General features: G+C 46.5%; 1 protein-coding gene across 2 annotated transcripts in view; it reads right to left on the bottom strand.

Moving 5' to 3' along the window:
- Positions 1-22,694, bottom strand: part of LOC122399721 (cell surface glycoprotein 1) — a 53,302-nt gene that overhangs the window by 6,312 nt on the left and 24,296 nt on the right. The window contains exons 2-16 of one of the 2 annotated variants that reach the window (XM_043400615.1): positions 20,721-20,826; positions 18,708-18,767; positions 10,982-11,118; positions 8,485-8,764; positions 7,913-8,033; positions 7,480-7,603; positions 6,973-7,070; positions 6,462-6,606; positions 6,325-6,400; positions 5,787-6,016; positions 5,484-5,562; positions 4,199-4,363; positions 2,757-3,098; positions 587-850; positions 167-429 (exon numbers count right to left, since the gene is read on the bottom strand). In XM_043400615.1, coding sequence (XP_043256550.1) covers positions 167-429; positions 587-850; positions 2,757-3,098; positions 4,199-4,363; positions 5,484-5,562; positions 5,787-6,016; positions 6,325-6,400; positions 6,462-6,606; positions 6,973-7,070; positions 7,480-7,603; positions 7,913-8,033; positions 8,485-8,764; positions 10,982-11,118; positions 18,708-18,767; positions 20,721-20,826 — 2,490 coding nt within the window. Of the gene's footprint in view, positions 1-166; positions 430-586; positions 851-2,756; positions 3,099-4,198; positions 4,364-5,483; positions 5,563-5,786; positions 6,050-6,324; positions 6,401-6,461; positions 6,607-6,972; positions 7,071-7,479; positions 7,604-7,912; positions 8,034-8,484; positions 8,765-10,981; positions 11,119-18,707; positions 18,768-20,720; positions 20,827-22,694 lie in introns of both variants that reach the window. The other variant, XM_043400616.1, reaches the window with a different exon arrangement.

Here is a 22,694-nt window from a genome sequence, read left to right as displayed (position 1 = left end):
GAACAGGGTAACTATTTACTTCAGGCTACCTCCACTTTGACTTCAACAGACCTAGTTTCCCCCAGATATTTGCAAAATTAACAGCAGAGTCTAGGTCTTCTGAAGTAAATAATCACCAGAAATGATTCATAGGCAACTGTAGAGTTCCTCTAGAGCAGGGCCTGACCTTTTCACCCTGCGTGGGTGTGCTGGTACCCTGAGCGATGGTGGGCAACGGGCTGTCTCTTTCCGAGTCCATGTCCTTGTGCCCGTTCAAGCCGCTGAAGCTACCGATGGACACGCTCTCGCTCTCCGGCGATTTGTACCCGGAGTGCTGAGAGTGCTGCGACTTGTGCTGTGCCGCCAGCTCGGGTGGTGCTGACTGAGGCGCCGAGGGCAGGGAAGACGGTGCCCATGTTTTCGCCTCGCTGTGCGGACGCGTCAGGGGTTCTTGAAAACAAAGCAAAGTTACCAAAAATATAACAAAAAAGTTACACGCTTCCAAACAGAATACTCCCTTGCACTTCGTTCTTTGGCAAAATCACAGTCAATCGCGTGTTTTTTTTCTCGAATTTAGGCAAACAATATTCACTTCTCTTGAAAGTACCTTCTCTGACGTTTTGGGTGACAGTGAACGTTTTCCCGGTGTCGAGGGGCACGGTCCAGTTTACCGGTTCCGGTGACCGCATGATCATCTGCTCCGGGGACTTTACCCTGGTCGGTTCCGGCGGGCTTTTCACCACCGGCTCGTCGTCGATCCACGGGCTTACGGCGGTGGCAGAGACCGGTGGCTGGGTTTGCGACGGTGGGGTCGAGGCGATGCTCGAGTCCCCGCCGGTTGCGTCCCCGTTTATTTGCGGCTCCGCCGTCACTGGAACGTTTTAGCGTAGCTTTAGCGACAAGGTATACGTTGCTCTGCTTGGTCGCCCACCCCCCGGGGAAGCTTGCACTCGATGCATCGAGTCCTCGCGTGTCACTTGCGCCGGAGAACCGCGTCAAGTGTCGAACACTCGTTGCTCCAGAAAACCCTGTTCGGAACCCTTTCGAAGCAAACGGTTGGACGTTTCGAGCGGTTCCCTGGCGAGTTCGAAGACTTCGCGAAGGATCAAACTTGGAACGTTTATTGACGCTCGAGGACTCTTCGCCGCTTTCGTCGAAAGCAACGAAGAGTCTTAATTCGAGCAGCATGGAGAAGAATTTTAATCAATGGACGTTCGGTTTGGGCTTGATCGAGTCATCGAGCGCAGACACCGGAAACCCGTCGAGCCGCGGTTTACCAGGAGGTCTACACAGTGGACACAGAGAGCATTTCCCATAGAGAAAGTACACTAGCGTACTCAGAATGCAGGAAACACACGTACAGATATACACACACAGAGAGACACGAGTGAAGGCAGAGACAGTACTAGATCTTGTGTGACGGTGGTGTGTGTAGATGTGAGCCGTGGCTGTGTTGCGAGCACGCAACAGGTTGACAAAGGGCTCTAACGTTTACAGGCTATTGTTCTCTCTCTACCGCGGAAACGTTTTCTCGATCGCGCGACGGACGATGTATGGGACCGTTTCACGCCGAATCGATCATTTTTCTACCCCCAGGGGTTAAGAATCTCCATCGTACAGCACGCTGTAAATTCCAACTTTTCAATATTTTAATCGACTATGAGCAAATCTAAAAATCCCTGACCAGTAAAGAGGGTGGAAAAGCGATTAATTTAACACGAAACTGTCCGATATCGTCGATCCACGCCGGAAAGCATGATCCAGCGGACGCAGAGATCGCAAGACATCGAACATCAAGCGAACGAATCGCGATTCGGCCGATTCAACGATGCGCGTTTCACCTTAGGAAGGCACACTTACGTTTACTGGCCTCCGATCACGTCGATTCGCTTAATAAATACCCGTCACTGTAAAGTCGCAGGGTGTCGTGTTGGAAAGCTGATGATAGATCTTGGCGCGACGTCGGTCGTGAGAAATGCGAAGCTTCCACGAGGCGCGTGTCCTCGTGATCGCAGGGAAGAAACAACGAGAAAGATTCGTTCTGGGGAGGTCCCCGGCGAGCATGTAAAACATAGAGCGTCGGTTACATGCTTCGCGACGAAAGTGCAAGGAAACCGCGCTCTATTTTTTCGCGCGAGAAAAGAGGTACATGAAAAAAAAAGAAAAAAAAAATAATGTACGAGTCTTCATGTTGCCAGAGGCCATCCTCGACGTTGCTCTGAAAGGCACGGAGTAACACAGACAGAAAGGCGGAAAGTGAAATACAGAATAGAGAGCAAGGATTTTAAAGAACCAATGCAAGAGAGAGATATTAGGTCATCCCATAAATAATGCAGCTTTTCTCGAGTGCAACGGATTCTAGAGCCAACAACCGTCGTTGTTCAAGTTCGTTCAAAAGTGTAGATGTTGTGGGTATAACGATGGAGGTAATGCACCTGAAGATTGTACAATAGGAAGATCCTGGAGAAGTGTTCCCTGAGTGGATCGTGCAAAGATATGTGTAGCTTGCGAGCAGTCGACCATCCGGGTATGCTTCCTTGCAGGCTGAAAGAATGATTGTCGAGGGGGTTGTGTGGAGGAGTCTTTCGAGAGAAAGAATATCATGAAGTCGTTGACGTAGTTTTGGTGCACGTGGGGGGTTTACCGAAGAAAGAGCGTGCTACTTATGGGACAACCTACGTAGATAGATACACAACAACGAACACGAAAAGCGTTAGATATATGTTCGAGCGAAACAAATTAGCAACAGGCCGAACGGCAGAGAGCATGCTACTTACTAGGTTGGACGGCGGTAGCGGCTTGGTTTGACGCGTATCGACTATCGGAGGATGATTTGGATGGATCGGCGGCGGCGGCTGCGGCCGCAGCCGCAGCTGGATCGTCGCGGGCCGTTTTTGGCTGAGCTTCGTTTGGACCTTGGCACCGGCTTATATCTTTAACACGGTCCGGCCTGGCCGCAGCGGCAGCGCTCGACGCAGGTGGGTGATGGACACTCGTATGAACTGAATGCTTTACCGGGGGTTTTACAGTGGTACTTGTGTTGGTGGTTGTGGTGGTGGTGGTTGAGGGTTTGGCGTGATGAAGAGGGCGATGGGGAGGAGCGGTGGTTGCGAGGAAGGCTAGAACATACCGTACACAAAGTACAATGATGAATTAAGGCCACCGTCCTTCGGGATCTTACGCGAAACACAATCGCGTCCGTGGACCACCCTGCTTAAAATGTCTTCTAGTAACAGTTGCCACTAGTACGATTCATTATTGAGCCTTATAGCTCACCAGAAACCATAAAAACGGAAGAGCAATAGTGTCCAAGATACTGTGGCGTGCTTTCCTATTAGAGGAAGTGAGAAAAATCAAGGAGAAAGAGAGGAGAGAGGTCGAACGCTTGCGAGAAAGCGAGCCCTCTAGCGGCGAGTACGGAAGGCAGCGCCACCGGAGAGGTCAGTCGCGCTTGCGAGAGAGCGACCCCTCTGGCGACGAGCACGGGAGTTGACGCCACAATACCAAGGCACCCATCTTGCCCCAAATCTCCCAGATACATCGATGCAGAAATGTTTTCTTTGAAAAGGTGGCAAGAGTTGCACTCTTTTGCAGAACCTTCCAAGTTCGATATCAGTCGGGGCACAGTAGTGCGGGGCCGATTATCAAACATTTTAAGCAAGGCTGCGTCGCTTCTTATTGGAGAGGTTATCGAGGGCTGAAGGTTCCCGCGCAGAATCGCGTTCGAACACAGAGGTTCTTCCCTTGCAATCGCGTGTTTCAGTTGTTGCGGTCGCGCATCGACGGAGAGTCGACCGCGGAATTTCATTGCGGTATTCTCCGCCCCAACATCGATCCCCTTAGCAACTATTTTCAAACAGATCGGCCAAGTCGTTGCTAATTACGAGCCCCCCGTAAACGTAAACGTGAATCGAGCAAGGAAATTTTTACTTTACAGAGGAATATACCCCGAGACGTCGGGACCGAGAATTCGGCACGTGAACCCTTTAACAATTTAACGATACCGCGAAAAAGGTGATCGAGTAAAGACAGATGGAAAAGAGCAGAGAGAAATTGCAATCCGTCGGTCGACGTTTAAATTGTTAAAGGGTTATTTGGGTTGGAAGGGTTGGAGAAGATAGTGGTGGTAGTGTCGGGGGTGCAGGACGAGAGGGTAGAGAACCGAGATACGTGAAAGTTTGGGCTAGCGGGCAGCAGGTACGTGGTACAGAGAACGTACATTTCCGATGGACCTGTGGGGGCCTCCTGTGGAACGGAGTAGGCCCTGGGCCCGAGGGTGGTGGCGGTAATGGCGGCACGCTGGTCGACGGACCCGTTGAGGAAATCGTCGAGGGTTCCCGTATGCTCCAACGTACGCGGCCGGGGCCCGTGACTGAAACACCCGCTGCCACTCCTGATCAATCTGATCGTCGCGGTTTCGTCTCGCGCGAGCAACTAAGCCTGATTTTAATAAGTGAGAGAAACACGGTCTGCACCGGGGGGGTGTGGTGTGCTTTCGAGGGCTGTCTAGCACGATGCCGTGTCCAGTCACCGATCTGACCCGATTGAGCATGAATGAGATGGCTGGATGTTCGAGAGGAAGATCGTGAGACGCGAGCGCTCATCGGTGGCGGGTCGATGAACTAGAGAGAATGGCGACGATGATGAAAGATGGCGCACGAAACGAGGAGGTCGTTTAGCGGAGAACGTGAGCTTTATGACGGATGAGATCAGATTTGAACGTGACAAGATTTAGCGTCGATGATGAGAGAATTGTCGATGACGAAGATGGCGGATGGTTTACTTTGCTATGGCGTTCGTAAAAAAACATCTAGTCGAGGGGGTTTCAAAATACACATCAACGTCTAGTTCTCGTTGCTACCGAACGTTAACACACGAGGGGGGGGGTGGAAGACGCGTCGTTTAAGGCTACTCGCGATTTAACTGGAGGCCGTTCAGGATGTGGGGAAACAACATGTCGCAAAACTTTCTGTACGGACAATCAAATAAGAGCTACTTGGTTACTAGATTAGGCAGAGACAGAGAGATAGAAACGATTAAAACACGAGTGTCATGCATCTGCCTAAAAAAAAAAAAAAAAAAATAATAAAAAATACATTAACGACGATTCAACGGACACACACCGCTCAAAGAATCGATCCTCCGGTACGGAACACGCGGTGACAGTCTTTTCCACGAAGAAAAGACCGCCGTACTCTTTCGAAGCGGTGGATGTCTCTTGCGACACGTTCCGAACAAGGTAATAATAATAATTAATAACGAACGTTCGGCTTTCGAAGCCCACAAGAGCAAAAAAACAGCAATCCAAAATATATGTACGAGACTTCTATCCAAATTCCAGTTTATGCACGGATATGCAAACGGAACTTGTGACAGACAACGAGCGCCAATCGATCTGGGGTACGGTCTCATGGATACTAAATCGATCGATACTAGATATGTATCGATACGAGAAGGATATGTCGATAGGGGGATGTCGTGGATGCTCGCTCGGTGCTACTTACTCGGTCGTGGATGCCTTTCTGGCTCACCGCTCTTGTCCCTCAGCTCCTTCTCTTTATCCTTTGGCTCCTTTTCCTTCTCCTAAACAAAAACAACGGAAACATTATCTTCTTCCTACGGGTCACTCGCAAAATCGTCCTTTCATCGTTAAAAATTAACTCTTTTGTGTCAGGATCAAAAATATACCCCTATTTTCTTTTGGTGAAACGTTATCTTGCGTCCAAGTTCGCCGTTCACCTTGGAAGTTCTATCTTTCGTTAAAAAATCAACTCCTTTACGCTAGAGTATGGTGAGAAAAAAAATACCCTAGTGTCTTTGGTGACAGAGGGCGCGCGCGGCGGTTGGCGTTTCGGTGACCGACGCTCGGTGACACAGGGTCCAAGACTCTGAGAACGTCCGGTTCTAGGACTGTTCTTGGGGCTGGACTTGGTCTTAGGCTGTACCTCCTCGCGATGCTCCTTCGTGTCCTCTCTACGTCGCGGTATCACGGGCTCCAGCTTCTCTCTCGTCGGAGAGGGAAGCAGTGCTCCGTCGCCTGTTGCAAACAAATCGTCATCACCTAGGAGGACTTCAAAGACGGATCAGAAAATAGTGTCCCGTGTGCTCGAACAGTCGACGTTCACTGGCCAAAATCAAACACTGTACGACTCCTTTGTAACCGTAATCGCGAATAATTTGCAAAAAACAGAGCGTACAGTGGTTCGAGAACGCAGTGAAATCAGACTCTAAGCTTTGGACCTTGCCTTGTAATCCATCTTTGAGGAGACCTTTGCTACGAAACACTTTGTACATCAATTTCTACGCTCTAAGTCTTCTACTTTTTTTATCATCTTGTACACTTACCGACACCGGTGGTACGATCCAGGTGGTGGCGGATCAAGAAATCCTTTCTTGCGCGAGCGATGGCTCTTTCAGTATCCTGCAAAAAGGATGCACGATGAAAACCGTGGATGAAACTTTTAAACTGTTGTTTGGCGTACCGCTTTGGCATCGTCCTGCAACAGTCCGTGCATAGGTCTAGCCTGCACCGACGACGGTCGTCCCGCGGGAGGCATCGTCATCGTCATAGTGATCGGCGCTACCTTCCTCGTGTTCTCCTTCTCTTTCTCTTCCTTCGTCACTGACCTACACACGCAATCACTCGTCACTCCTCGAACCAGTCCCACCCCCGTTGCTAGACACGATCGCGGCGGAAGAAATAAAACGCAACTACGACAAAAATCGTGTGAAGTTTCGACCCGGATCTTTTGAATCAAAAGACTCGAGTACCCGATTCATTCCACGCACAACTACGGTTGACTCTTTTATACTCGGCTCCGATCTCTCGTTCCGAATTTTGGAGAATCGGACAATTACAGCCTGGTCTCGTTAAATTCAGAAAACTAATGTCCCATCGAAATTTAGCGAGTCGAATTCGGCGGGAGGTGCTGGTGTTCAGGTTGAGCGTAGTTAGGGTTGCAAAATGGACCGATTTTAGTATAGTGTACTGGCCTGGCAAGGGACAGCGCGTTGAGAGCGTGGTTACTGGAGACTCGTTTCCACAGCGAAGCTTCGTCCTCGGCTGCCAGACCGCAACCCCAGTCGCGATGCTAATGTACAAATCAGAACGAATCATTCTGTTGCGTTTTGCACGCAGTCTTCTAACATAACGCGATCGTGGCGACACTAACGCACACACTATAGAACACTGAGCATGCTTTGGAAGACACAGAATCTCTCGCTCGGAGGAACGCATGCACGATAATGCCCTCACAGATCCTCCCATTTATTTCTTTCTAAACGTGTGAATGATATAAAAAAATAACACGACGTTGGATGGACGTGCATGCAAACATCGAACGAATACCGTAAACCGACTTCGTGAGAATGTTCGTGAGAAAGAACTACGAAGTCCTGGGGTGGAATGATTTGTAACACAACGAAGGGAGTACTGTCTCCAGTAAGTCAGAAGAACAAAGGACGGAATCACAGTCCGCGGTCTTCGAATAGTCGAATTACCTTGTACTCGTCAGCGAGTCGCCTAAGCTCGATCACGTCTGTCGTAGGAAACGTAGCTTTCTCCTGCTGTTTGCTCGGCCCTTTATCATCCACTATCATTACGGTTTTACCTGACTTTTTACCCCTGAAAAGAATCAATCGTGATTGTAGCGCGGCTTCACAGCGATTAGGTTCGTCGTAGATGCTTTTGTTCTTCCCTTTAATCGCGATATCCGTGGGCACTACTCTCTTTAATACTGTACGGAGTCTTCTCCATCGCGACTACCTTCGATATTCAAAGTTTCAGGGCTCGAAGATGACTATAGTCACCGGCTAAACGTTAAAGTTCACCAACAAAAAATAAGTTTTTATAACTTTTTTTTCTGCCGCCTCCGCGATATTCAAAGGTGTTCGCGATGAATGGAGATCCCCTACGTCGTCTTAAATCTCTGACCTGAAAGCTATTTTCAAGTCCGAAATATCCTCCTCGCGCTCGTCGCCCTCGGGCACCACCCCGTCGATGATGTCCGTGCCAGTTCCTCCGACCAGGGGCTCCAGTTCCGATGCCTGCACTCCTGCGGGTCATTAAAAACAAATGCCCCTTAGCTCTCGCGAAAACTTAACAAACAAAGAAGTCGAGAGCTACAGAAATTGGCAATCTCCGTTTATCTAGAACACTCTAACGAGACGTCATCAGGTTTATTTTTGAAATACTCAAATTAGGGGTGAGATCCAGGGTACTCTCAGATCAGGGTGCTCTGTTTGACCTCTTTCCAGTTCCTCCACTTATCATATTTAGGGGATGGAGACCTCTACAAAGCTCCAGTCTACTGATAAAAGGACACGAAAGATCGAGTAACTTGATCCCACCCCTAAGTGAGACCGGAGCTTTGCTCGGTGTACCGGTTGGAGGCGGCCATTTTCGAAGGGGTTGGGGGGGTTAGAATGGTGCGTCGATGGTCGAGCGATCTCTGTGGAACGAAACATCCAGATGGTATGTCGGGATATAATCCAAGAGGCATTTACCATCGCGTTTATGATCGACATCGCCGGGTCGTTTCTTGTGAACCGGGGCAGGTCCTGTAGGCGCGATACCCTGCTTAAGAGCTCCCATGCTGAGAGACTTTCTAGGTGGTCCTGTCGTACCTGCAGGCGCTCCCGCGGCCGTCACTCCCGGCGGCACTGTCTCGCCATTTGTAAGCTGAGGTCGTCTAGGCCAGGCGAACTGCAGCCGATACTCGGTGCTGATTCTGGATATCGCTTTGCTCAGCTGACTAGGCGGCAAACTCGACTGCGCTGTAACTTCCTGCAATACGATCGTACAGTTATTGTAGCGGTAAAGTCCCGTTGGATGATGGAAGTTTCGGTACGAGTAACACACTACAGCCCTTGGAGGAATCTGTGTAACCCTTCCGGCGCTGTGGATGGCTTGCGAGCGTCCGGTCGACCGGTGCAACGGGTGCATTGACCCGTACACGGGGTTCAGTGAATATGCTTAATGTGTGCACACACCGGTGTTAAACGGAAATTTTCGAACGCTCCGTCAGAGATCTTAATCCCCACCCTTTGGTTTAACGAGTAGCTTGGAGAGTATGGTACGGTGGAGGTTTGATTATAGGACATCCGGTTGGTCGGTTGCAGGGGGTCAATTGCAATCATTTTTGGTGAATACATGTACCCCCGAAGCCCCCCCGAAAAATATTGAAAAAGTTGTTCTTTAACCCTGTATACTTAGAAAAACCCCATAAAAATTCCACAATTTTCAAACAGCCATAACTCCTACAATAGTTAATATATTTCAATGAAACTTTTTTCTGAAGTAGAGCCTATGAGTACCTACAAAAAAGTATTAAACAAAATTTCCGTACGGCATCAAACAAATTTATTAAAAATGTAAAACTAGTTTTCAAGAAAAATCGACAGGGGGGAAGTCCCTAAATTTTTCGCCGAAAAAAAAAAATTTCAAATCGTTCTACAAAAATTATTTTTAGCTAGGGGGGTTAATTACAATCATTTTTTGTCGATAGACATAACCTCGAAATCCTACCCACTTTCGAGAAAAAAATTCGAGAAGTTGTGAAATTTTTCGTCAAAATTAAAAAATTTCAAATAGTTCTAAAAAAATTATTTTTAGCTAGGGGGGTTAATTACAATCATTTTTTGTCAATAGACATAACATCGAAATCCTGCGCAGTTTCGAGAAAAAAATTCTTTACCGAAAATATAATCTGAGGTCAGAAATGGTCTCTCGAGATTTCATGCATTCGTTTAAAAAATCATAACTTCTGAACGGATGGAAGGATTTTAATGTTTGAGGCGGCAAACGACGTGTATTTTGGTCAAGTATATGTAGAAATTATAAAAATATTGAAAGAGATGTTCTTTAACCCTGTATACTTAGAAAAACCCCATAAAAATTCCCCAATTTTCAAACAGCCATAACTCCTACAAGAGTTAATATATTTCAATGAAACTTTTTTCTGAAGTAGAGCCCATCAGTACCTACAAAAAAGTATTAAACAAAATTTCCGTACGGCATCAAACAAATTTATTAAAAATGAAAAACTAGTTTTCAAGAAAAATCGACAGGGGGAAGTCCCTAAATTTTTCGCCGAAAAAAAAAAATTTCAAATCGTTCTACAAAAATTATTTTTAGCTAGGGGGGTTAATTACAATCATTTTTTGTCAATAGACATAACCTCGAAATCCTACCCACTTTCGAGAAAAAAATTGGAGAACTTGTGAAATTTTTCGTCAAAATTAAAAAATTTCAAATCGTTCTACAAAAATTATTTTTAGCTAGGGGGGTTAATTACACTCATTTTTGGTCAATAGGCATAACACCGAATTCCTAGCCATATTCCAGAAAAAAATTCGAGAAGTTGTGAAATTTTTCGCCGAAAAAAAAAAATTTCAAATCGTTCTAAAAAAATTATTTTTAGCTAGAGGGGTTAATTACACTCATTTTTGGTCAATGGGTATAACCCCGAATTCCTAGCCAATTCCGAGAAAAAAATTGGAGAATTTGTGAAATTTTCATAAAAATTAAAATGTTTTGAATCACTATGAAAAAATTATTTCTAGTTGCATGGATCTATTACAATCATTTTCGGTGATTATACATACCCTCGAAATCCTACGCAGTTTCGAGAAAAAAATTCCTTACCGAAAATACAATGTCTGACCATACCGTTGATACATTCCCCTTAAATTTCGTGTTTATCTTTAAAATACCATAACTTCCGAACGGATTGGAGGATTCTAATGTTTCAAAATGCAATCGACGCGTATTTAGGCGTGGAATATGTAGAAATTCTAAGAATATTAAATACCAGAAAAATGGGCGAAAAAAATACTATTGAATGTAAGGTTGTATCCCTCGGCAGTGATTACATTCCTTGCTTTTATCACTTCGTACGTAGCTGTATTCCAGTTATCCGGTATATCGAATTTTTCGTGATTGCCCCAGATGATCGGAATTTTACTATCGTATACTATAGTTAATTGCCTTTTGCACACGTACCCGAACTTTGTCAGCTACAACGTTCGAGTCGACGGCGTCTATGCCACCTCCGTCGGCCGCCGTTATGAACTCGTGCGTCTTGTACGCGAGCTCCGGGCATTTCTTTCGTCTCGGCAACGGCGGTTCCAAGGTGGGTCCTGAAACGAACATCGTGCCCCGTTGAAAGCCTCCAAATCGCGCGTTCATCGACCGTCTCTTCACCCATCTCGACCGCTTCGATTAACAGAGAACGATTCACCCTCGAGTCGAATCGAATTCGAATCGATTCGATCGTTTATCGTTTCAAACTCGAAAGCTTTCGCTGTCCCTTCTCCACCCCCTTTCCCCCACCCTCGACATTCCCGGTGCGGTTCGACGAAGTCTCGAGTGGCCGAAACACGCTCGAGGCTTCGCTCGAAGCGAAAATCGATTTCTGTTAATGGACTAATTAACATCGGCGGTCGAGAGCGTGTGCGTGCTCGCGCTCGTGTGTGTTGCGCGTGTTCGCCACAGAGAGAGAGAGAGAGAGAGAGAGAGAAAACAAAAAAAAAAAAGACAACACGAACTCACAAATGAGCGAACTTCTCGAGGCAAAAGCATGTTGAACAAGCGGAAGCTGCTACAAATCGTTCGCACGATAAACAAAGCATTCTCTCTAGAAGAAGAAGCAAAACAAAGTGTTCAGCAATGTCCACGGCGGTTGCGCGAGATGCCCAAACTCGCGCTTTACAAACCGTACTCAGGCACTGTTTGCACGCTATACGCCCTGCGGGGGGGATACCTGCAACCGGAAGTGGTCTCTTTTCGCTCGAACGCAAGAATCTCTGAAATACGATCAAAACGACAAAGCGACGAGCGTCTCGAGAGGGTCGTGGTCTCGCGGATAAACGGTTCTGGGGTAAAATAATGGGACTCGAGTCGCGAAAGGTCCTTCCGGCAGGTGGCGCTCGCGCCAGAGTTTCCTCAATGGCGAAGTTTTCTTTACTTTTTATCGCACAACCGGGGCTCCGGTGTATCAACGGCAGCCGTAATATCGATTACGAAACACCGACCGTACTTTTTGTTTCTTTTGAAAGTCTAACGATTTGAAACATCGCGTGCGAAGATTCGAAACAGTTATTTTTCTCGTGGCACGCCAGGGGAGCGGTCCGCGAGAGCCCTTACGCTTTACACGGTGAATTAAGGTCAACGGAAATCGGATTCGAACGGTATATCGTTGAGCGGGGTGAAGTTGAACGACGGGGGGGTCAAGTTGTCTGGAAAGCACGGCGGGGCGTCGTACGACACGCTCGTCCTCGCGGCTTCCTGCCCGCCTTTCGCGAGGACTTCCCCGCGAAATGGCTACCGGAACGTCACCGCGCGCGTTCCGTTATTTCCGGTCGGGCCGCGCGCGACAGCCACGCTTTTAGAACGCGGCTATTCTCGCCGGACGTCGCCAGAGGCGACAATGCACACGACGAAAGATCGATGCGACGCCAGGCGTCCGTAGACGCGTGTCTGCGTGCGTCAGCAGCGTATGTGCTCGAATAATCACGTGTGTGTGTGTGTGTCACGGTGCGTGGAATATTGACTCGGTTATGTAACCGTCTTTGCAATTTTAATGCACCGTCTCCCCGGGGACGTTCGCTCAGGAAACAAAATGGCGACTATTTCGGGGGGGGGGCTCTGAGCTTGGAAAAAGAAAATTTCTTTAAAGGATGTGTCTCCTTTTAATTCTAGATTATCACCTTTGTTTATCACGATCCTGTAAAGAATTTTGCGTTCGAGCCCCCCCCATCGAGTACAAGAACTTACTGATCTTCTACATTTTTTGGTAACTATCACGAGTCCTCTCGTTGCCAGAGATTTCGTCCTTGGAATGTTGACTCGTTTGCACAAGCGTGTGATAAATGATAAGCGGGTAAATTCGAGGGAGAATTTCTCCTAAAAATAAGCGTGATTCGAGTCTCGATCGTGTTTCGGTGGCTACGTTCCAACATCCCCGGCTCGTTGATCAATGAAATCAACGTTACGTCTCTATTTTCCGATCGAACGAGCCCCGACGATCCCGGCGTCTCGGTTTTATCGCCGGAGTCTCGATTCCGCGGCTCCAGTCTCGCGTTCGATCGGTCCCCCGCGACGAAACGATCGATCGATACCCGCGCCCAAGCCTCGTTTTCCGTTCCGCGGGACGAAAAAATCGATCCCTTTCGGGGGGTAGGCCCGCTTTAAGAAATCATCGACGGGGCAAAGGGAAGTGAACAAAAAAAAAGCAGATAACGACGACTCTCGCGGCGCATCTCGCTCAAAGGTAATCGCATCGGATGGATCCCGGCTTTGTGCTCCAGTTGCGTAGCTGAATGGAAATCCGTAAGGGAATGCTTCGTTTTACGGGGGCGGGGAGGGGGGGAGGGCCTGAATTATTAGATCGTGCACGAAGAGATGCATATCGTCCTCGTTCCTCCGGAAACGACTAATACGGAAAATGTCGTGCGATGCGGATGGTGCAGACCCTGGCCATCGAGTTAGGACCACGTGCAACGAACTACCACGATTTGCACAGTTTCGAACGGGGATTACCCTCGGAAGTCTCTGGATCCGATCCGCGGGGAGGTGTACGACCAATGGAGTTAATTTACGGCCGCGAAACGGTGAATTTGGAGCGCAAAACCTTGCAGACAGTTACGGAAAGGGCTCAATTTGTAAGGAGAAGCGATTCCATTAAGATTGCACCGGTGCAATCTGCGAAACATCCGTAAACCAGTAACGATGCGGACCAGCACTTTGTTGATAGAACTATGGGCGCCAAACAATACCAGGAAGTCGTAAAAACAGCTCGTTTCCCCTACTATGTACTTGTACAAACTTGTCTATGCTTGTTACTGAACATAATTTTTAGGAGAACATACATACATATATGGAGGTTTGAAAGTTTGGAGTTGTAATTCGTTGGCCAAAGGGGTTCTTTGCAAACACATGCGATTCCCTGGTTTCAACCCTCTCGAGGCTACCCCGTGGACGGTCGTAAATGTCGTGCAACGTGCAAGTTACTAACTGTTCGAGACGGACGAGCGAAGGTGCATGGAAGATTGATGGAATCTGAAAAGAAACACGCTGCGGAGCGATCGATCGCGGGCCAAGGCGAGAACCAATGGCAGAAACGGGGGTATAGGATCGAAGGATGGAAAGCAATAGCGCGACGGGCACGTTTCCACGCTTTTTTTTCGGTTCATCGAGTCGGAACGAAAGGGTCGCTGAAAACTTTCGCCATTTTCATTTAATTGGAATTCCATTTGCGACGCGGCCCGGTAATACGGGGTGTCCAGCTAAAAACAGCTTTTGGTTGGAAAAATCCATAGGAAAAAGGCTTGCGACAGTGTAGAATTCGTGTCAGTTTCTGTTGGAGCAGCCAGTACACGGTTGGCTGGCCGGTCTTTTCTCGGTCAGCCGCGTCGCGAAGTTGTAGTTTAGCCCAGAAAACCGTGAGGAGGATTTCCGCGTGTATCAATAGCAGCCGTGAATGAAACTGATAAGTACCTCCTCTCTGTCTCTCCTTTCTCGATTTCCAAGCGTCGCTCGACTCGCTGGCTATGAATCAATTATCACCGACGTTTTCATTTCTGCCAATGGAACAACTCGTGCCCGCCGCTCTGAATGCCTCGAGATCGTCGAAAGTAAAAGTTTCGCGATGGGCGGAACAAAGAAAACAGAGAAAAAAAAAAAGGTACGGGAGGAATTCCACCGGGGGAGTCACCGTAAAATTGGTCACATCGAGATACAAATGTTTACGAAAAGTTGTTTTGCGAAACAAATGCGCCTAGAGGAATAGAATCAGACAATGAAACGTGGATTCCAGAATCTGGGACAGACTGTAGTGCTTTTACGAGCGAAGACACCGAAATAGGTGGCTACACTTTGTTTCCTATTTTTCCTGACTCTGTCTGATTCGATACGATCGAGTCAAACGATCTTTCGAGATTTGCGTTCGATCGATGTTCGAGGTTGGAACTTAACGAACGACGGTGTTGATCGGTTTTAGGGGTTGGAACGAGTACAAATACGGGGGGGGGAGGAACGTATGATTACGCGCGGTTTGTTACGTTCAAACAGCGATAACGAATCGCCGGTACGATTCATCAGGTTGATCGAATCGAGTCGATAGCAATTGAGGACACCTGCCGCGAAAGTGTCGCGAGGTTAGCGCGAAACCTAGAGAGAGCCTAGAAAAAGTATTTAAACGTCCACCTGTGCTTGCACATCGATTCCTCGCGGAGTCAAGCGCCGCGTTGGTCTCCAACGGGGTGTTTTTAATCGCAACAGGGGAACGTTCCGCGGATAGGGGTCCTTGGAGAGGTGAAAAAAATTGGCAGTTGACGAGTTTCGCTCGAAGGTTTCCTTGCGGATCGATCCTGGTTTTAAAATAGCCGGGAAGTTCGCGTCGTGGAACGATTGTAGAGATTCGTTGCAATGTGGAGCACGCACGTCGGGAAACATTGGTTAGTCATCTGGCCGGCTGGGGAAAACAGGTCAGAACGGGGAGGAATGATTTTCAGTGGGAACAAAGTGTGATCGTTACCGAAAAAGTGGGTCGCCTCGCGAGTCTTCCGAAACACTCGGGTTTCTTGCACCGCGAGAATTACGGAATATCAGCGCGATAAAAGTTTTACGTCGTTCCGCGAGGCAACGATCGATGAGTCCATCCTCCGGAGACAAATAAAAAAAGGGATGTTTAAACGTTTTAAACATTTCCGCGAGCGTTCGCGACGAATACGAATAGCCTTCGATGAAAAGAATAAAGGGAAATTATCTTTAATCGTGGTTCTCTTCGTTCTCCTTGCCAGGGGTGGGGGGGTGGGGGGGGCCAATTTTCACCGGACTCCGTCTAACGTGTTCTCGTGTACCGCGACGTTAATTAAATTCGTCGCTCATTATCCGGGCGACGCGATTACACTGGCACCTGGTCTCCCGTGCGCAACACGAGATTAATTGTCTCTGGTGATTGTCTCGCCCGATCGCAGGGACGATTAATCGTCGCAATTTGATGATCGAGACTTTTCGACGTACGCGAGGGGCGGGGAACGATCGAGAATCGCTGCGATATTAATTGCTGCGGTCTAATTGCAACGATTAATCGCTACAATCGGCCTGAAGTCCAAGGGGAGGCGCGCACCTTTAACGCTCTTTCAGACGAGACGCTTTTTACTGCGATTAAGCTCGAGATACTGAAGCCACGCTGCCGAAACAAATGCTCCGCATCGTTCTCTGAAAAGTGGCCAGACTTTACTGTCTCGTATCTTCGTTAAAATTTGTCCAAAACTTATTACGGTAATCAAATTGGACGACCCTTCCACTTGTGCGTTCATTACTGGTCGATGCTTCGATATATCGATACTTTGATATGTCGATACGGCGATATATCGATGTTTCGATACTTCGATACGTCGATACATCGATATGTCGATGCTTCGATACTTCGATATGTCGATATATCAATGCTTCGATACTTCGATACGTCGATATATCAATGCTTCGATACTTCGATACTTCGATACTTCGATACTTCGATACGTCGATACGTCGATATATCGATGCTTCGATACTTCGATACTTCGATACTTCGATACTCCGATATATCGATGCTTCGATACTTCGATATTCGATAGGTCTATATAATATGGCGGTCTTTGATTTTCATTATAAAGGTTTGAAGAGTATAAAGGGAACAAAATACAATGAATGCATCCCTTCCAAAGACCGTGATTGAAACTTTAAAGCCGTTTTACTAAAAAGTGACCTGAATATCTCGAAGTAACGCAGCAATCGACTTTAAATTGTACAAGCATGCGTGGAAACGCGTTCTCTTTGTAGGCTACGGAGAATATCGAATAGTTTTCTGTTCGTAAATGAAAAAACCGTTGTTTCTTGTTCTCGCGAGGTCCGACAATGCTCGAAAAATGTTGAACGACGTAAAACCGTAGAGAATGGCGGACGCTTTTTAAAGGTCCCCGGTTATAAATCCTTCGTGCTGTTTCGGTTTGTTTCGAAGGATCGCGACACTAAACGTCAGGGTCGGGGGATAAATTATTGCACGCCACGGTGGACGTGTCACACATCAAAGGGGCTTTAAAAGTCGTCTTTTCTTCAAATTTCTGAACATTCTCGAGCGAGGATCGCACCTTAGACACGAACGAAGTTGGCTGAAGGGGCGAGCAATTAAAAGTGTCTTTAATTTAATCTCTGTCGCGAGTTTTCGGGCAAATTTTAACGAAGATACAAAATTTTTAATATTACGACTACTATTCAGAGTAATTCAGGCGATGCAAGTTTTTTTAGCAGCGTAATTAAATAGATTAAAAACACCTAACATGCTGTCCTTGAATATAAAATATGCGTTGTATGGAAAACTGTGGTTAATAGAGTATTAAAGGCTCGGAAAAGCAATCGAAATTTCCGTACAACGCATAATTTACAAATTATTCGAGATGTTAGACGTATGTATGTATGATTTAAAAAAAATAAACAGAAGAATAATAGTTTTTGATTGCAAAGAGAATGATCGTTTGCCTACAGAAGCCAACGTCCTTTATGAGGTTACTTTTCAAGTAGTCAGAGTAGTCCAAAAGAATAAATGGGGATGTTTTAATTACATTATCTTTAATTAATTTTCGTATCGTTTGAATTTTTTTTGTTATGTTTGGTAAATTTCGAGACCTATTTATTCTTTTCGTTTCGAAGTTCGCTCGACTGGGCTTAAAGGGCCGTCAGTCGTCGAGAGCGTCTCGTTTGAAAGAGCCGTATGCACAGAGACACAGCCCAAGCAGCCGTGAAAAATATTTTCGTGCAGGCGGCTAGATGCACATCTTTCGAGAACGATGAGAAAGGCTGAAATGCGAGACTACTTTGCTCTATCGACGGGAATCGACGCTAAGAACCCCCCCGAGAAGCGTTTGCTCCGCGAGCAGAATGATAATTACGTGATCAACGGTCCTCCTTTTCGCGCCCAGGTAATTGGACTCGTTCCAAACTTTCACCGAAAATAAAAACTCGAGGTAAATAATTTAGAAACCGTCGTTGCTCCAGTTCTCCCACAACGAGCCGTGGAATTCAATGATTGCGTAGGCGTGTGAGCGCACTGTGGAATTTCGTGCAAACAAATGCGGAAGCGTTCGAAACGAACGAGATTCGAGATGCACCTTCGATCGTCGCGTTTCTTTCTCCTTTTACGATCGCTCGAAAGTTCCTATTCACATTCATGGAAACCTAAACACAGCCTAATGGGTTGCATTTCGACGCTGAATTTATGGAAAGCACGTCGAGGGGGGGTGGATGAAAACATTTAGACCTGGTTCGCGCTGTTATCGACCGAGAAGAAGCTTTTTGTTCTGAAATAATAAAAAATACCACTCTTCAGGATCGATCGATCATTTACTGGTTGATAAAAGCTGTCGATACTGGATGCATCAGCGCGAACCAGGCTCGCAAACGCATGATCGATGCACCAGGAAGCAAGCATGCGAAAATTCATCGCCAAGATCGCTTTGGAGCCTCGCGAGGACCCCCGAAAGCGAATGTTTTACGGAAAAAGGGTTGCTCGCGAAACTGGGGAGAAAAAAGGGGGGCGAGCAGGGGTGAGAAAAGAAAAAAGGTAAAATGGAGCAAGGCCAGCGGAAATTCCCCTGAGGGGAGTGGTGAATAAGGGGCTAAAAAACGAGCGAAATAAACCGTAATAATCTAGAGATGTTTGCGTAGCTCCGATCGTTCGTCTTACCTTCGTTGTTCTCATCCTCGGTCGACTTGGCCGATTGTAGCTTCGCGCTCGCTTGCGTCGCTGCAATCAAAATTCGCAGCTGGCACCGTGTGGTCTTTTCTCTATTTTTCCTTAGTTTTTTTCTTTTTTTATTATCTCTCCCATCGCCACGATTCGTCTATTCTCGTTTTCGATTTTCGATGCTGCTCCCAACAAAAAAAAAAACCGACGTCCATCGTCGACGGGGGCCGGACTCGTTGCCAAATCGAACCGTGAATCGTTTTGCGAAATGCTTTACCGGATCACCGATACCCGATAAATTCGAACGGGGCTAATTATTTTTCGACCGGGACGAAAAAACTAGGCGAACATTCCGGGGTCTGTGTCGCTGAATTCTAGGCGATCTACTCGCTTTGGTCACGCAGGCATCGGAATAAGAACAAAAAAAAAAAACAATCGAAGAAAAGAGTAAGAAAAAACGTGATGCTTCACAACATCGAGACGATCCGACGAGTGTACACGCAGGACGCGCCAGAGAAATTGTTTGGAAGCTATTTTACATAAAATCAAAGTTATTCTTGTTATTAGCTGATATCTGAGCCAATTCCTGCGACGCCATTTTGAAAAATCGAAGTTTTCCTACCCACAAAAATTTACAAACGCTCGTGGGTTCAAATTACCTTCGCGAAGTTACGAAGTTTGTGTTTCCAATATGGCGCCTTGGTTCCAACATGGCGTCTTCCAATATGGCGTCACAGTGTTGTGATCTGAGATCGCGACAATATCTAATGGCGAGCCTGCGTATAGATACGTGTTCGGTTGGAGTATAATATAGACGTAGTGATAGAAAATTATTATACATACTTATGGCACGTAAACGAGTCACGAGGGTGAGACATGGCGTGGTTGTGAACCCGTTGGGTGAAACGTGACGACAGAGCATGTGCGATATATCGATACGATATATATATAATTATACATACGAGTGGCAGCACGATCAAAGAAAAGTCACTAAACACCTTTACAAATACTAAAAAAGGGAGAGAAAATATGAAAAGAAAACGAAAATGATAAAAAAAACAGTCGATAAAATGCGAATCATTGACGAGCGTGAATTTCGTTTACCTGGCGGAAACGTGCAGAATGGAAAGTCCACGTACTCGAGATATCAAAATTGCACGTCTCGCCACGCAATTCGTTAACCAGTGGACGCGTCGATTTTCTTAATTACGCGGCGGGAGAACGGAAACGCCGGTGCCCGGATGTACTTCCGCGTAGCGAGAATCTCGCTAAATTTTATATCATTCCCGGGTGATCATCACGCTTAGGCGACGATGAATTTCCAAGGAATTTGCATATCTTGCCGGGTGGCTGCGCGGCGGCCATTTTCTTTTTTTTTTCACGCTCGCGGCCGGATAACATGATTCCAACGAGTTTGTGAAGACAATTAACTTTTAACCAGCATGGTACGAATAGCTGAGCAAAATCTCGGTCCCGAATGGTTCGACATTTAGGTCTCTGTTTGCTCAGACATCGGTACCGAGCCAACTATGCGACGATATAGCTAATGAGACTATCTGATCAAGAAACTGATTTCGCTAGATCGTGAGAAGAAGAAATTATACGAAGTGTCCCGTGCAATTGGGTCAAATCGAGTCCTTCCGACGGTTTTAAATAGCAAAGACTGCCCGGAGGCAAAGTTAAATGGTTTCGAAGGCCTCCAACTATTCCTCTATACATTACTATATTTTGAAATTACAATCTGGTAGGAAATCGTGGGTCAGAGAATTCAGTGGAACCCTTTGATCAAGAATAATGGACTGAAAAGTGCATAAATTTATAATAAAGTGTGTTTATATTTGTGAGTATTGTTTATAGTGTTGTGGACGTTGGAGGCGTCGAATCTATTTGCTTTTATCTCGTGTACGTTTGCTATACTGAACCGTAGGGACGATGCAGCTCGATCCAGTCGCATGGGACAACCTGTATGCAGTATATGAAAACTATTTTAACAAGAAACAGGGGTTAACTTACTCGACGTCGGCGGTGGTTGCGGCGCTCGACGGACGACCGTATGCTCCTGGTGCGGCCCAGTGTATTCGTGCCATGTGTACGTGCTCCTATACTCTGAATGGAGCTGCTGCAATAAAAAATTAACGCAACAAATCAGCACAAAACATCTAACAACAATCATAAAATATAAATTACAAAGTACCCGATAAACACAGTTTGCATCAGCAGTTAATACCAGAAAAACTAGTATGTTGGTTCCTGTACTCGCCACTAGAGGGCCACGCTGCTCTTGTCTTTCTCGCAACCGGTTAACCGAGTCGTCTAAAGCAGAGTCTCCAAACAGAGGACTCGTAACAATATCAAAATAGATCGCGAGAACAATGAAATTATAAGGTAAATTTGACACAACAAAACAGTTTGTATCGAGAATTAATATCAGCAAAGCTATCATTGTTTCGATCGAATAACAAACACAGAGGACTTTCGTAACTTGCAAGCCCGTCTCGAGGTAATCGGGCAGAAGGTTTCGATGCAACGTCGGTTTCCAATTCGTTGACAATATCAAAAGGGACCGCGGGGAACAATGAACGGTCCGAATCCACGGTAAAATCTAAATACGATGAAACTGAACGCCGTCGTCTGATACGTACACTTTAAACGGGGATAAAAAAAAAAAGAAATCGCATCTGCGGGTGACAAGAACGCTTCGTTCGAACGCATCGCATAAAACACGGGACTCGCCTGGCATTGTCAGCCAGTCCCACGTACAATCGAGCACAATGAAGTTGCACATCGGCCCACGGAACGACCAGAGATTCCTTTTCTTTACCTCTCAAAACAGTTTCAACGGACGATCGATCCGGCTCGGTGAATGCACGTCGTCCGCACAATAGAGAAATAACGTTGGCTTCGCGAAGGTGCCAATAAAACGGGACTAAATGGCGCGTCTTAGCCGCGCGAATTTCCTATTAGTCGTCTTGGAGACGTAGAACGAAGGGAAAAACGTTTTTCCGGATTCCCAGGACGGGGCACGGACCCTTCGGAGCTGGAAAGTCGTAAAAACTGCTTGTTTCCTCCGCTACAAACTCGTTCAGACTTGTTCGGACTTGTACAAACTTGTTCAGACTTGTACAAACTTGTCCATATTTGTGTAAACTTGTTCATATTTGGGTTTAAACTTTTACAAACTTATACAAACTTGTCCATACTTGTCCAAACTTGTTCAAGCTTGTCCAAACTTGTTCAAACTTGTTTCTACTTGTGTTCAAGCTTGTACAAACTTGTCCATACTTATACAAACTTGTCCAAACTTGTCCAAACTTGTTCAAGCTTGTCCAAACTTGTCCAAACTTGTTCATACTTGTCCACACTTATCCAAACTTGTACAAACTTGTCCAAACTTGTCCAAACTTGTTCAAACCTGTCCAAACTTGTCCAAACCTGTCCAAACTTGTCCACAACGAAAGGAAAAGAGACAAGATTCTTCGCTTGTCAGCGATCGAGAGGTCGACGTTTGTCTTTTCAGTGATTTTCTTCTTATTTTTTACGAATCTGTCGGATTCGCGCGGCATCGCTAATTGCGTTGTCCTGTTTTCTCAGAGTTGATTGATTTAGTTACTTAACCCAGATAGAGTCGGACTCGGGGCAGAAACGCAGACGGGACAACGCGATTCCGCCCCGGGGTGAAACAATCTCGACGCGTGTGTACTCTTTTCGGAGTGTTTTCATTTCTTTTCGACAAGAAGGGACAAAGAAAAATGACGACAATGGTTTGTTCGTTGTTCTTTCGAACCCGGGGTCTGTACGGGTACGGCCTTCGTACGTTCCCGTTCATTTTATACTCGACAAGTGTAATTGCGCTGCTCGAAATAATTGGAGGAGCGTGTTTTCTGGGCGACTCGGACAAATCAAATATCAAGAACGACGGAATAAACGTGCATACATTAATGCAGTGCCTTGTACAGCAACATCTCATCGAGAATTTTAATGAGAAAT

Source organism: Colletes gigas, unplaced genomic scaffold, assembly GCF_013123115.1.
Source record: "Colletes gigas isolate AHSC1104 unplaced genomic scaffold, ASM1312311v1 Colletes_gigas_Sc00015, whole genome shotgun sequence".
Classification (NCBI taxonomy): Eukaryota; Metazoa; Arthropoda; class Insecta; order Hymenoptera; family Colletidae; genus Colletes; species Colletes gigas.
The sequence above is the reverse complement of the archived record's forward strand: the minus strand, read 5'-3'. Positions and strand labels throughout refer to the sequence as shown.